Source organism: Camelus ferus, chromosome 1, assembly GCF_009834535.1.
Source record: "Camelus ferus isolate YT-003-E chromosome 1, BCGSAC_Cfer_1.0, whole genome shotgun sequence".
NCBI lineage: Eukaryota > Metazoa > Chordata > Mammalia > Artiodactyla > Camelidae > Camelus > Camelus ferus.
Window position 1 is genome coordinate 107803663 of NC_045696.1, and position 15177 is coordinate 107818839.

Here is a 15177-nt window from a genome sequence, read left to right on the forward strand (position 1 = left end):
GGTTGGGATTCAGTAGACTAAGCTTTTATTTCTCATTACCAGTAATCAGCTGTGTAATCCTAGGAAAGTCCATCTTGGTTAAAATGAAGCCATGGAACAAGTTGATTTCCAAGGTTACTCCCAGCTCTGTCGTGCTTTTTATGATTCATTCATTGTACATTTATTAGGTCCCGGCTTACTTGCCAACACTGGTTTAAAGATACAGAGATAAATAAGTTCCTGGCCTTGAGTAAGTGAGACCCAGTGAATGGTGACAATATAATGTGATAAGTGCTCTAATAGGAGAATGTGCAAAGTGCTTTTTGAACAAACGGAGGGTTGGGAATTAAGGAAGGCTTCCTTTTAGAGGTTATATTTGAATTGATTCTTAAAGAATAAATAGTTTACCATGCAAGGAAGGAAGAACATTCTAGGAAGAAAAAATCACAGAGGAATGAGTAAACAAGTGTTGCCTCTTTTAGAATGGCCAGTGAGTATGGAGTTTTTGGAGAAAGCTTAGTGGTACAAAATTTCAGGTGGATGGTGGATGGGAGTTAGATTCTGAAAAGCCTTATATGTCATTCTGAAGACTTTGGATTGTAAAGCCTGCTTAAAGGTTTTGGTGAGTTACAATTTTCGTTTTGTTTCCTTCCCTTCCTTCCCTTCCTTCCCTTCCTTCCCTTCCTTCCCTTCCTTCCTTTCCTTCCTTTCCTTCCTTTCCTTCCTTTCCTTCCTTTCCTTCCTCTCCTTCCTCCCTCCCTTCCTTCCTCAGTTTTTAGTTGTACATTTATGAAGAGATTTGAAAAGAAAGATAGATCATCAGGCTTGTGTTTTAGAAAGATTACTTGGTGGTAGTGTGGAAGATGGACTGATTTGATGGCAGCAGGTGAAGTTGAGATAGAAAGATAAAACAGAAAACTGTTGCAGTATTCAGGATGAGAAATGAGGTTTCATCTTAGGCAGTAGTCATGGGAATAAAAGTGGAATTGGCAGACTTAGAAGCTGTGTACAGTGAGACTCCGGAGACTGGATATGGAATGCTGGTGAAGAGGAGTCTGGCTGGTATCAAGGTATCTGGTTTGATTTCTGGGTGATTGATAGTATCAAGCATCCAACAGAATAAAGGAAGCAGGAGGAAGAATAGGTTTTTAGGTAGGGGTTTAGGGGAGATAAGCTCATGTTTCCATATATTGAGCATGTCTGTGGGTTATCAAAGAAGAGATTCACAGTAGGCAGTTAAGATATATGGGTCAGGAGAGAAAGATTTAAATTGGAAGTAAAGATTGGGAAGTCACCAGTTTATGTAAATGGTAATTATGCCCGTTTAATGGGCAAATCACTCTGGAAGGACATTGTAGAGCAGTTTTTAACATGGTAGTGTCATGTCTCTTCAAAAGGAGGAAGGTTATGATTCCTGTGAGATTCTGTGCAACAGTCTGTGTCTGTGTATATATGTACATATCATCAGATTTTCAGAGGGGTCTGTGACCCAGTAAAGATTACTATGGAATACTGGAATGGAGTAAGAAGGATAGATTATAGTACGGAAATATGGGGAATACTGAAATTAAAGAGGGAACGGAAAGAGAATGCAAAGGAGATAGAGGAGAAGTGAGGGAGGAGAGCATTTCAAGGAAGAATGAACAACCCAGAAATGTCTGTTGGTTTGGGACTAGCAATTTTTGCCTTCCGTTTGAAGATTGATTCTAGGGAAATACTTCAGCGTATGAGTAACTGGAGGAAAAATTGCTGTAGGGAAGAAAGGCTGAAGGTACAAATGAGAGAGGATGTGAATAAAGGTAACTGGAGAGGGAGGGGAGGATAGGTGTTCAGAGTGGTGGAGGGAGAAAGATCTATCTTGGAGGGAAAAAGAAAAATACTAGTGCGTATGTGTTGGGGCAGTGAGTGTGGGCAGGATAGGAGGTAAAGAAAGGAAGAATATTTAAATATGTGAAGCTGTTAAGTTTGAAATCATGAAGAAATAGGAAGTGGAAATATACAAACTTTAATTTGATTTTATTTTGTAATTTGTATAGGAAATATCAACATACAAAATAGAACTCTAATATACCTATCACTTCACCAATTAATAATATTCAAATGTTAGACTTGATATACTTTAGATCTTTGCCATAAAATCTTAGTGTCATCAAATTTTAGAGCTAGAAAGAACTTAGATCTGGTCACTTTATAGCTTAAAGTCACTTTTAAAGGCACATTATCATTTTTTAAAATTCAAAATTGATCAGATTTGGACAGTTACAGAATTACTGAGTATAGTGGATGTCATGTATGTATTATCCAAATCCCCACTTCAGGACTGAAGGACTTCATTTTCTTACTGGGAATGTTGGCTGGGGTTGTCAGACCTCCCTGGGTGGAAATTGCCCTTGGCTAAAGAGAGCCATTCACCCAAGCTCACATCCCCTTCCTTGGAGTAGCCTGCATCCAAAGACTAGTCCATTAAAGACCTGGCTCCCTTGCCCCACCATAGGGCAACCTTAAGAGCCATCCCAGCTTCAGAGCTCCCTGTGGGGTCATGTGAGGCCTTTGCTGTGCTATATCCCAGCCTAACTTGTTTTTCTGCCCCTTCCTTCCTTGTCTGATAAACTTTCAGCACACTAACCTCTCTCCCAAAAGTTTGAGTGACTTCCAATGCTGATGAACTTTAAAATTTCTTTTGATTTGTAACAGATTTTTGAACTTTTTTAAACTTTAAAGGACTTAGCATCTACCAGTTTTTCGTGTTGATGAGAAATATTCAGGTAAATGTTGAAAATAGTCACATAATATAATGAAAGAAAATGGTTAATTTGTATAGTGTAAACATGCAGGAAGAAATTCATTATTAGGACATGTTTTAGGATGGAACAAAAAGGGAAATGCCTTCTCAAACATTTTGAACAAAGATCTTGGCATTTAATTGGCCTCTCCCCTCCCATCATTCATTGCTAGTGTTTCTGCTGTCTCATTTTTATTACCTTTTGTAGATTAAAGCCCCTTCCACCACCACTACCTTTTGAGATCAGGCTCACATGTTTTTATTGACTTTTCTTGAGCAAATTTAAAATGTGGAGAAGATTCTTCTCTTTTTTGATTGTACTGGAGAGAATGGAAACATGAAGTATATTTGAAACAAATTCAATTATTTTGAGTCTATTAAAAAAGTCTTGCTCTTATAGTGCAGGAATGATTTGCCTAGCAGAATCCAAGACTGCATTTCTGAACAAAGTATTTGAAGATTTTATGTCTGCAACATTTGAAGAGTGCTTTTCCAAGACCCAAGTGTCTTGTCAGTCAAATGTTTTGTCATTGCTTCAGTTACCATCCTGTCTTGGATCCAAGAGTTTCAGAGCAGTGTGATTTGGCTGGCAACAAAATGCTTTTTGCTTTCCCCCGCCTCCTCTTTTTATGTATTTCTTTCTGTCTGACCATAGGTGTACTTAGGTGGTCAATACAGTTATCTGGGCCATTTGAAAAGAAATGACTGATTAAAAAGTACATTACCTATTCCGTAGTGATTGCTGAGAAAATCAGCTTTAGAATAAGTAACATAAGTGAGCCTAAAAAAACTTCCTATTTAAGAATTTGGTTTTGTTTCTTTACTTTAGTAATGATTTTAAGAAAATCTCATTGAGTATAATTATTACATTTTAGCAAGCAAAATTTGTCACTTTTATTCTTTCCCCTCTTTTGCCTTAGAGCTTTAATATGAGTGTCTGGTAGCTTTTTATTTTCCAGTTGGTTTTGATGGGGGTCCATTTGTTGGGAAGCGTATTTAAACTGTGACGGAAAGAATATTTTATTGAGTTAGTATATAGAAATGTATCTTTTATGAAATCTCTTCTGTTTCACATTGCTTGCATTATCAGCAGAAGCAGAAAACTGTTTTCTGTCTTCTATGGGATAACATATTTTACAGCTGTTGGGGTCTATACTGATTTCTTTTTTCCCTTTCCAAATACTTTTCTCTATATACTATATATTTAGTTATTACAAGATGTAGTTGAATCTTGTGAATTCCTTGACTGTTTAATATTCTAGTTTCCAAGAATGCTTCTTAGAGGAATGGTACGATGGGTTTGATCAATAACCACTGCCTGCTTGTATGCATTTTTTGTTTTCTGATAGTGGCATTTCAGGATGGTTTTTGTATGAGTTTTGGCTAATTTTCCCTGATCCTCAAGTGTCATCTCATCAACAACAAATAAGGCTTTTATAAAATTACTTGTGTTATCTGAGGTTTTTGATTAGGCATTCCTTGTTGCTGTAATAGAAACATTGCCAGGAGAAAGAATTCTGGAGAAGGGGTGGTGGTAAATACAGAATACTTTGATTCTGATAAAGGCTCTTTTTGTGCATATGGCATTTGAGTTAGAATTATATGACACTTTTTTATCAAATGCCAAAATTAAGCCATTGCGATAATTTAACTCCTTAAAACCATTTTCCATTTTTATGAGTTTTTGTTTTACTGAAATTATTTTCATTGGGATCATTTCTTTTCCATGTAAACTTTAGAATGAGGGTTTGATTTTTTAGTCTCTTTGTTGTTGTTCACATCTAATTTGTCCCTATCAAATTTTAACCTTTTATAGCTTTTTGCCATTGCATTTTATGATCATTATTATTGCCAGGTCCTGTGTTCACTGGATCATTTTTTAGACAGTAACAAATTCTGCTAAGCATATTAGTCATTATCAGTTTTATTTTTTCTTGTGTCCTCTCTCTGAATCCCCTAAGCTTAATTTCCCCCAGTCATCTGGTCAGATTATTAGTGGGGTTAAATATATCAGTGTTAAGAAAGAGAATCAAAAGATCTTGTTTCAGAAGTGGTAAAGACATAATTTACTTGGTAGTCTGGGTGCTAGTATAATATTTACAGTGTGGTCCACCTTTACCAATAGTATTTTGAAGTGAGTGAATTACCAGTTACTTTGTTCAAACTTGGGATCAGTTATGTATTTAGAAGAGTTTGCCAAGACTAATGATGACTTTGTTGTTTGCCTTTGCTAAGGAGTTGTGCCTATCCCTTCTGTGGAGGAAGGGGCAAGTGATTTGAGATCTAGTTATAGTTTGGCTATGTATTCTGGTGCTGTAGGTTTCTATCTCAAACTTAGGCTGCTTTGTAAGCCTTGATGCTGGCAGTGATTCTTGTCAGGGATAAAGATAAAGTGCTTGGCAACCAGTCTTTAGTGCCAGCTTTGGTATATTAATACTATGATGATTTGAATGATCTTATGTTAAGTCTGTTTAACAGAAGGAACATTTTATGGTTAAAAAGCATGTTTATTGAGAGAAGTATAACTTGAAAATGTTTTTTTGATGGTAAAATTAAAATGGGGCTTTAAAGTTTTTTTTAAGTGAAATCTAAATCTGGTTTAAAATTTATTTAAATAATTGATTTCATTAGGTGTGACAACGGCATTGCAATTACCTAAGAAAATGTGCTTTGCAGTAATTTATACTGATGTATATGGAGGTGTAGTTTGCTGAGATTTGCTTTGAAATACTTAAAAGATGGGTAGATGAAGCAAATGAGGCATTATTTAGATAATTATTGAATCTGGGTAATAGGTATATGGAGGTTATTCTACTTTCAGATTTTTGTCTGTGAAACTATAATAAAATTTTTCACAAAATTAAGAGCATTAAAAACTGGTATTTCATATCTTAGTAAATTACTTACCAGCAGTTACGTATTCCCAGAAATTTCCAGAATTACTGTTGTGGTAAACTAAAACTGAGTCTTAGTCTCAAATTATAATTGGCTGACTTGGGGATGGGAAAGTTAAGGAGAGGGAAAATAAATAAGGAATTAGTAACTTTTATTAAAGTGAGAAGTGAAAAATGAAATTTAGTCTTCAGTATTTTTAGGGTCAATATAGCATCATTTAATATTGTTTAAACAGGGTACATAATAGCAAATTCATTTAGTTACAAGACAACCTGAATTATGTGAAGGCACGAAATTCCTGTGGTACATTACAGATTCAAGGCAATCTAATGAGAAACTTTTGTCATGAACTATTAATTTTTAAGGTCTGAAGATGTGTGTTTTGAGCAAATCTTCATACAGGACAGTGAAACTGTATGGAACATAATCTAAGCTACAGCAAATTAAATCTCTCCCCAAATACTGCCCAGTTTTTATAGTACAGTCTATTAGTGACACACTTCCTTATTTAATTTAATTTTTTAATTGAAGTTTAATCAGTTGAAGTGAATCAGTTTCTGGCGTATAGCACAATGTCCCAGTCATGCGTATACATACATACATTCATTTTCATATTCTTGTTCATTAAAGGTTATTACAAGATACTGAGTATAGTTCCCTGTGCTATATAGAGCTTTTTTTTTTTTTTGCTTTTTTTACATTTGTTTTTATATATAGTGGCTAACATTTGCAAATCTCAAACTCCCAAATTTATCCCTTCCCACTCTCTTTTCCCTGGTAATTATAAGATTGTTTACTGTGTCTGCAAGTCTGTTTCTGTTTTGTAGATGAGTTTGTGTCCTTCATTTTTTCTTTTTTTAGATTCCACATGTAAGTGATATATGTTATTTGTCGTTCACAATCTGGCTTACTTCACTTAGAATGACAGTCTCTCGGTCCATCCATGTTGCTGCAAATGGCATTATTTTATTTTTAATGGCTGAGTAGTATTCCATTTTATAAATATACCACAGCTTCTTTAACTTGTCATCTGTTGATGGATATTTAAGTTGCTTCCATGTCTTGGCTATTGTATATAGTACTGCTATGAACATTGGGTGCATGTGTCTTTTTGAATTAGAGTTCCCTTTGGATATATGCCCAGGAGTGGGATTGCTGGATCATATGATAAGTCTAGTTTTAGTTTTTTGAGGAATCTCCATATTTTCCATATGGCTGCACCAAATTAGATACACTTCCTCTTGACTCAGATTGCCAGTTGATTTTACTTTCTAGGATAAGATATATTTTTACGATTTTAACAGTGTTATCTGCTGTTTCTTAATTTTCTGGGGAGGAAGTTTCCTTAGGGACATACAGTAGCTATATGGCTGACACTTATCCTAGCTCCAAGAAGCCCTTGAACCTTCTTCTTTGTTCCTCATAACACTGAAGCTGCCTTTGTTGTGTGGTGTAAAGAGAACCCTCTGGGAAGCTTTTGAGGGTTAGAATGCTTAACTGAGTGTATAAAATAAGCTTGCCTATAGGCATCTTTAATGGTAGGTTAAAATTTCAAGCATTTCTGTTGGGGAATGGTTGGGCAATTCAGTAGGTAACATGAGGCCAGGTAATGGATGTTCTTAGTCTTAGGAACTCAGTGGTGGTGGAGTTATGAATCAATAAGTGATAGTTTTTATGTGTTTTCTAGCCTATTTTCAGTTCTCAGTATTAGGCATACTCTCCCTAAAACCTCATAGAAGAATACAAAGATGTATAGGGTTTAAGTCCTTTAAGGTGCTTGGTAGCTCAGGGATGGTTTTGATTGACATGACTGGTGAAAAGGTTAGTGATGGAATGCAAGATGAGGTAAATCCTTACTTAGCTTGTACAATTTGCACATCATTAGGGGTTATAAAATGATGACATTCAAATTATGTCATTCTTAATTAGTTGTATTGTTCCCTGAAAGAGAAATTTCTCATCTATGATTTGATTATTTGGTGGTTTAGTTCTTATGTAGTTAAGTCAGAATAAATACTTCTGGCTCTTTATTTACCAGTTTTCAAACTAATGAGTTGGTTCACTGGCATCATGAAACTGATTTTTTGTCTTTTTTTAAAATGAATTCTAGAGATTTGAACATTTTAGATGTACTTTATTCCACTGCGTTTATATATGCTCAGATTTTCTCATTTTTGGTCACTGGTAACCTCTTCAGGTTTGCTTCTAAGTCCCTTAACCACTACCCTGATTTTTGATAGTTTCCTTGCTTTCTGGCATATGAAAGTAATCAGAACTCATCTTGCCTAATTTATGGCACAGATCTAGAATCAGCCATTTGTCCAAGAAGCCCTGATTCCTTGGAACAGGAAATTGTTTTTCAGTATCATTGTCTGAGTTCATTGCTCTTGTGGTTGATCCCTTGTTTCCAGGCCTTTTCAGTGTATAGTTCTAGGAAGTATGTACATTGAAGATGAACATATGAGTTCATACTGATAAATCCAATTGAAATTCAGGACTACAGGATTTTTTTTTTAAGTTATTTTTGTATCTTATGACTTTCTTCCTTCCTCCTACTAAAAAAAATCCGGATTCTCGAGGGTATCAATATTTGCTTTATCCCATAATTAGACACCCAACAATTTATAGTAACTTTCAACACTATCACCAAAAATGTGATCTGAAAACAAAACAAGGGTTCAAGGATTATAGTTAACTTTCTATTCTAGAGTCACTTGAAATAGTTAATCTCTTAAGTGGTTATTACTAGTTTTTTCTTTTTCTTTTTTTTTTTTTTAGCTTAACAGTATTCTTTCCTATGAATATACTACATTTTGTTTATTCACTAGTTGATAGACATTAGGATTGTTTCTAGCTTTTGTCTATTACAAGTAATGCTGCTCTGCATATTCACATACATCTCTTTATACAGATGTGTATTTTCATTTGTCTTTGAGTAGGCTCCTACGAGTAGAGTTGCTGGTTTGTATGGTAAATGTGTTTAACTTTTAAAGAAACTACCAGACTGTTTCCCTATGTGATTTTACCCTTTTACATTCTCACCAGTAATGTAGGAAGGGTTATAGTTTTTCCACATCTTTGCCAGCTCTTGGTATTGTCTGTCTTTTTGAATTTATCCATACTAATAGGTGTCTACAGTATCCATAATTTTTATGCATCATAAATTAATAGTTAAAGTACTGGGTATATTTTCATGTGCTTATTCATATATTTTCTTTGGTAAAATGTTTATTCAACTCTTGTTCAGTTTTTAAATTGAGTTGTCTCATTGATTTGTAGGAAATTTTTTTCATGTATCATGTTATAAGCCCTTAATCAGATACATGGTTTGCAAGTACTTTTTCCCAGTCTATGGATTATCTTCTCATTTTCTTAATGGTGACTTTTGAAGCACAAGTTTCTTATTTTGTGAAATCACTTGACAATTTTTTCCCCTTTTGTGCATTTGATAACACATCTTAATACTGTGCCCAACCCAAAGTTATGAGGTTTTTTTGCTGAGTTTTCTTCTAGAATTTTAGCAGTTAACATTTATGTGTCTGTGATCCATTTTGAGTATTTGTGTATGTTGTGAGGTAAGGATCTAAGTTTATTTTTTGGCATTTGGATGTTGAATTGTCTTGCACAATGTGTGAAAATACCCTCTTTTCCCCTATTGAATCATCTGACCATCTTGTCAGCAGATCACTTGACCGTAAATGTACACTTCTGTCTGTTCCACTGATTTGTATACCTATCCTTTTGCCATTGCAACACTGTCTTGATTACTGTGACTTTAAAGATTTTAAAATTTGGTACTGTACACCATCCAACTTCTTTGTTCTTTTTCAGAATTGTTCTGGCTATCTCAGGTCCTCTCTGATTCCATATGAATTTTAGAATCATTCTGTCAATTTCTTAGAAAAAGCCACCTGAGATTCTCATAGGGATTACATCGAATTTATAGGTCAACGTGGGGGAAAATTGTCATCTTGTTTGAGGCCTCTCTGTCTAACCTGAGCTTGTCAGAGCTAGTAAGAGCTGAGCTGTTTGTTCTCCCCATCTGGCCAGCTTCTGTGAAGTCACTTCCAATGCTAATGCTTCTCGGCTTGTGCATCATCTGTTGTGCTAAATGGAATGAGCCCTCTTCCATCACAGCAGCTTCTAGTCCTCACCAGGGTAACGCTGATGGAGCTGGATGGTAGGGGAGTACTGAGCAGCGCCAGAGCAGAACACCACAGGTCCCCACAGTGTCCTTACCTGAAATTCTGTTTTTTAGACATAAATGCTTCTCGGATGGTTTTGTGTCTTTGGTTGTGAAAAGGACTCTCTTTCAAAAATTTTCAGGTTTACAGTTGCTTTATTAGGAGAGGATTTGCTGATTTCATTATAGCCAGAAGTACTTTCTCTCACGTGCCTGAGTCTTAAATTACGTAATATATATGAGAAAATAGGTGCTACGCTTAGTTAATTACTATTTATTCTGCATTGAGAACCAAGGAGCAGTTGCTTCTTTGAGGAATAAGGGTAGACGTGGATCTAGTTGCTTTCCCTTTTCTGTTTCATGTATATAGATCGTTTATAATTTAGGAGTTATGTCAAGTTAGGGGATCATTTTCACTGTTACACTGTATTGCTATAATTAGGACACTTGTGTTTTATGACCATGGTCATTTTGTATTCTGTCAGAAGAATTTGAGTCCAGTATTATGCCGTTTTTTTTTTTTTGTTGTTGTTGTTCTTTTGATACACTTAAACATAATTCTTTTTTGATTGTCATTATATTTTGATTTCCTCTGAAAGAATTTGAGTTTAGTAGTATTTCCTTTTTTAATAAATGAACATAGTTCTTTTTCATCATAACTACATATTGATCTTTCCTTAGTTTATGATTAGTACATATATACAGTAAATGGTTTGAAATTGTACTTTTTTCTGTGAAGATGCCTTTGTACTGAGTTATTAATGCCCTCAATTGATGTTTAATGGGGACAGGGACTAAATCTCTCTCAGTCATTTTTTTTTTTTTTTCCAGTGTCTAACAGTCAGTACAATTTTGTTCAATATGTTGCAGCATTATCATGTTGTGTTAAGTTGAGGTTCCATGTGTTTTAGGCCTAGTTTGTGTTTTTGATGACTGACCTCCACCTCTTTTTAGCCTTTGGAGAAGAGAATAAGAAAGTGGACCAGAACATACTGTTTTAGGAGAGAAACACAGACTCGAGGAAGATTGTGTTTGAGATAAAGAAATAGGGAATATGGCACGGAAGTGAAATGAGCTACTGAGTATTTTTCTGTTTCCTATAAGATTCATGTTTTATTATCTGGTCTGGTGAGTTTAACCCATCTTAACTTTAATAGATTACCTATAATCTCAACTTTAGTGTATGAAATTATGAATTTATTTTACTAAAATCTTTGCTTTCCTCCTCTTTTCCCTCTTAGGACATTTGCTACAAGATCCTATTGCACCCACCAACTCCACCTGCCAACACTATGTCTGCAAAAGTTGTAAAGGCAAGAAAATGATGATGAAACCTTCATGTAGCTGGTGTAAAGACTATGAGCAGTTTGAGGAAAACAAGCAGTTAAGCATCCTAGTGAACTGCTACAAAAAACTATGTGAATATATAACACAGACTACATTGGCACGGGATATAATAGAAGCAGTCGACTGTTCTTCTGATATTCTGGCTTTGCTTAATGATGGATCATTGTTTTGTGAGGAGACGGAAAAACCCTCAGATTCATCCTTTACTTTGTGTTTGACACATTCCCCTTTACCTTCAACCTCAGAACCCACAACTGATCCTCAAGCAAGTTTATCTCCAATATCTGAAAGCACCCTCAGCATTGCTATTGGCAGTTCTGTTATCAATGGTTTGCCTACTTACAATGGGCTTTCAATAGATAGATTTGGTATAAATATTCCTTCACCTGAACATCCAAATACGATTGATGTATGTAACACTGTTGACATAAAAACTGAGGATCTGTCTGACAGTTTGCCACCTGTCTGTGACACGGTAGCCACTGACTTATGCTCCACAGGCATTGATATCTGCAGTTTCAGTGAAGATATAAAACCTGGTGACTCTCTGTTACTGAGTGTTGAGGAAGTACTCCGCAGCTTAGAAACTGTTTCAAATACAGAAGTTTGTTGTCCTAATTTGCAGCCCAACCTGGAGGCCACTGTATCCAATGGACCTTTTCTGCAGCTCTCTTCCCAGTCTCTTAGCCATAACGTTTTTATGTCTACCAGTCCTGCACTTCATGGGTTATCATGTACAGCAGCAACTCCGAAAGTAGCAAAATTGAATAGAAAACGATCCAGATCAGAAAGTGACAGTGAGAAAGTTCAGCCACTTCCAATTTCTACCATTATCCGAGGCCCAACGTTGGGGGCATCTGCTCCTGTGACAGTGAAACGAGAGAGCAAAATTTCTCTTCAGCCTATAGCAACTGTTCCCAATGGAGGCACGACACCCAAAATCAGCAAAACTGTACTTTTATCTACTAAAAGCATGAAAAAGAGTCATGAACATGGATCCAAGAAATCTCACTCTAAAACCAAGCCAGGTATTCTTAAAAAAGACAAGACAGTAAAGGAAAAGATTCCTAGTCATCATTTTATGCCAGGAAGTCCTACCAAGACTGTGTATAAAAAACCCCAGGAAAAGAAAGGGTGTAAATGTGGGCGTGCTACTCAGAATCCAAGTGTTCTTACCTGCCGTGGCCAGCGCTGCCCCTGCTACTCTAACCGCAAAGCCTGCTTAGATTGTATATGTCGTGGCTGCCAAAACTCCTATATGGCCAATGGGGAGAAGAAGCTGGAGGCATTTGCCGTGCCAGAAAAGGCCTTGGAGCAGACCAGGCTCACTTTGGGCATTAATGTGACTAGCATCGCTGTGCGCAATGCTAGTACCAGCACCAGTGTAATTAATGTCACAGGGTCCCCAGTAACGACGTTTTTAGCTGCCAGTACACATGATGATAAAAGTTTGGATGAAGCTATAGACATGAGATTCGACTGTTAAATCAGTGGGTCTTTAAACCTACCTCTGGTAGGGAAATAGCTACAGTTTTACGGCAGCTATGGTTTTGTTGGTTTAACTTGCCGGAGCTCCTGCATATAGATCACTTGTATCAAGTGTTTTCATTGCTAAGTTATATGTGTTAGTGTCGGGGAAATAGTTTGCAGATAATGGAGGAGTAACCCTACAACTATATGTCCTTAGTTCTTACAGAACCTCATAGTTTGAGAACAAATGCTGATGCAACTGATTTATACAAAATGAACTTTGGCAAGGAGAATAACATTAACCTCATTGTTTATGGTCATGCTTTGTGCATAATCAAAGTTTATGATTAAATGTAAGGAAGTGGTATCTAGTCAGTCCATAAAGATTGTGCTCGTATTTTCTGAAAAAGTAGCCATTAGTTTGTTCAGGAGCCTCAGTGCTACCTTCACATTGCCACTGATGTTTCTCCTGTTGAAAAGCTCATGTGTCCAGCTCAACCTTTGTGGTGACATAATACCATTTCTGATCATGAAAATTGGCTACTGGTGTATGTAGCAGTTCTTAAATCAGCAGTATTATGAAAGAAAATTTGCCCCTCATTAGAATGTTGAAGAAATCTGTCTTTTAAAAAGTGAACAAACTGAAATTCTGTCAGACTGCAGATGTTTAGCTGTTTATGCCGCAGAACTTCTGAGTTGATGCCCATTTTTAGTTAAGTCTGACTCCTTTCTAGGAAAAAAAAACTAAATGCTTCCATCACTTTGAGCAATGTTCTAATTAGATAAATGAAGTGGAGAAGAGCAGTTTTATTCTGAAGATAATTGAATTTAGACTATAGTATATGACAGAATTTTTTAAAAATTATAAAAAATGTTTTACTTAGAAATTGGAATTTATTTAAAATTTTGGAATGATGCTCCAAAACTTATCCAGATTTATGCATTATACCTATTGCTATTGGCCACTTCTTTGATTTTTTGTTTCCTCTAATGGTTTGCCACAGATTTTATTTTGAATATGCTGTTTTTTCTTTTCTTTTTTTTTAGGGTGCTATTTGTTGTGGAGGCTTCTTTATGGAGGTCTAATAAAAATGCCTTTTATGAAGCCTGTGCATTTAAGTAGGTTTGAGGCTAGGAGGATTTTCTTTAGAATACTCTTTTGCATGTAAAGCACAAAACCGTTTCAGTTTAAATGCACTTCTTCCCTGTAATTTTTATGGGGAAGACAAGTGAGTCACAAACATTCTGTTGAAGGGAAATCTAGTCAGTTGCTTGAAAGAGCACAGCCCAGATAAAACAAGGACTGACTAGGTTGTTGTAAAGAAATGACCTTATGATTTAAAAGAAGAGTTGCTGCTTTGACAGTGCTTATTTAAAGAAAAAAATACTGCTGGAAAAATTTCAGTTTCTACTACGTTCACCATCTCTCCTGAGATCTGACATATGTTGAAGTTGTTTTGATTTGGCACACAGCATGTTCAATGATGGTTACTCACCTAGTACAAGACATGGAGAAGAAACCTTTCGACACAGAGCAGATGACACCTCCTTCTGTTTTGTAGTGTATCTTGGTGTCATTTTCTGTGAATGTGGTCAGGTAGAGTTGTTTTCGTTGTTGTTGTTGGGCTTTTTTTTTTTTTTTTTTTTTTTTTTTTGGTCTCTCTTGGTGGGGTGGGGGTGGGCTAAAGCCATAGGAAGAAAAATGTGATGTATGTGTCCAGTATGTACTATTTTGTTTTTGTTTTGCAAGAAGAGTTGAACTATTTTTGATAACAAGAGTAAATGGTGGAAAATGCTTCTTAGTTGTCTTGTCTTTATTTGCTTTCCAAGTTTTGGAATTTTATTTAATTCCTCTAAGTGTTAGCAGTGTCTTATGAAACATGTATTCGCCTAAAGTTTGTAACAGTTTTGTGTTGAACTCAGATGCCCTGCTATAATCTTGTAAATCTGTTCTTTATTTACTAATGATCACTGCAAAAATGACTAGAAATGAGATTGTACACATGGATGATTAGGGTATATTTTGCAAATCTCCCAAACTCTCCTAATATTATGATCTTAAAATTCCGAAAGTACTTTATTGCTTCCCAAGTTTGATAATGTTAGTTTTGTGTTTTTTTTGATGCATGGGAGGTTGGCAATATAGACAAAGTGGAAATCATTAGTATGTGAGGGCCTTGATTGTTATGTAATATTGCCAATGGTGAATTCAGGTTGTTTTTAGCACAAGTTTCTCTTTTTTATGCTGGTATTCTCACTGCCACACTTTTGGAAACCTGTATTACACCTTAAATCTATCAATAAATGTTAGTTTTCTAATTCTATGTTGTAGAATACTGAGGAGTTCGGGATAGCATGCTCTGAATGGCCTATATTATATACATTTGGGGAAGAGTAATTAATTACAGTGCCTTGATTTCTACATTGTCTGTCTTTATACCATGAGTTATTTTAGGAATGCTGACCAGTGGCTAACAAAGGATGACTGAAAAATTATTACTGAAGTAACTGGGTTTACTTC

The 15177-nt window shown here is 35.8% G+C and overlaps 1 protein-coding gene across 1 annotated transcript in view; it reads left to right on the plus strand.

The window, feature by feature from the left end:
• Nucleotides 1–14453, plus strand: part of MSL2 (MSL complex subunit 2) — a 29812-nt gene extending 15359 nt beyond the window's left edge. Inside the window, exon 2 of the mRNA XM_006182814.3 lies at nt 11081–14453. Within this exon, the coding sequence (XP_006182876.1) occupies nt 11081–12672 (1592 nt within the window). The 3' untranslated portion in view covers nt 12673–14453. The remainder of the gene's footprint in view (nt 1–11080) is intronic.
• The last annotated feature ends 724 nt before the right edge of the window (nt 14454–15177 follow it).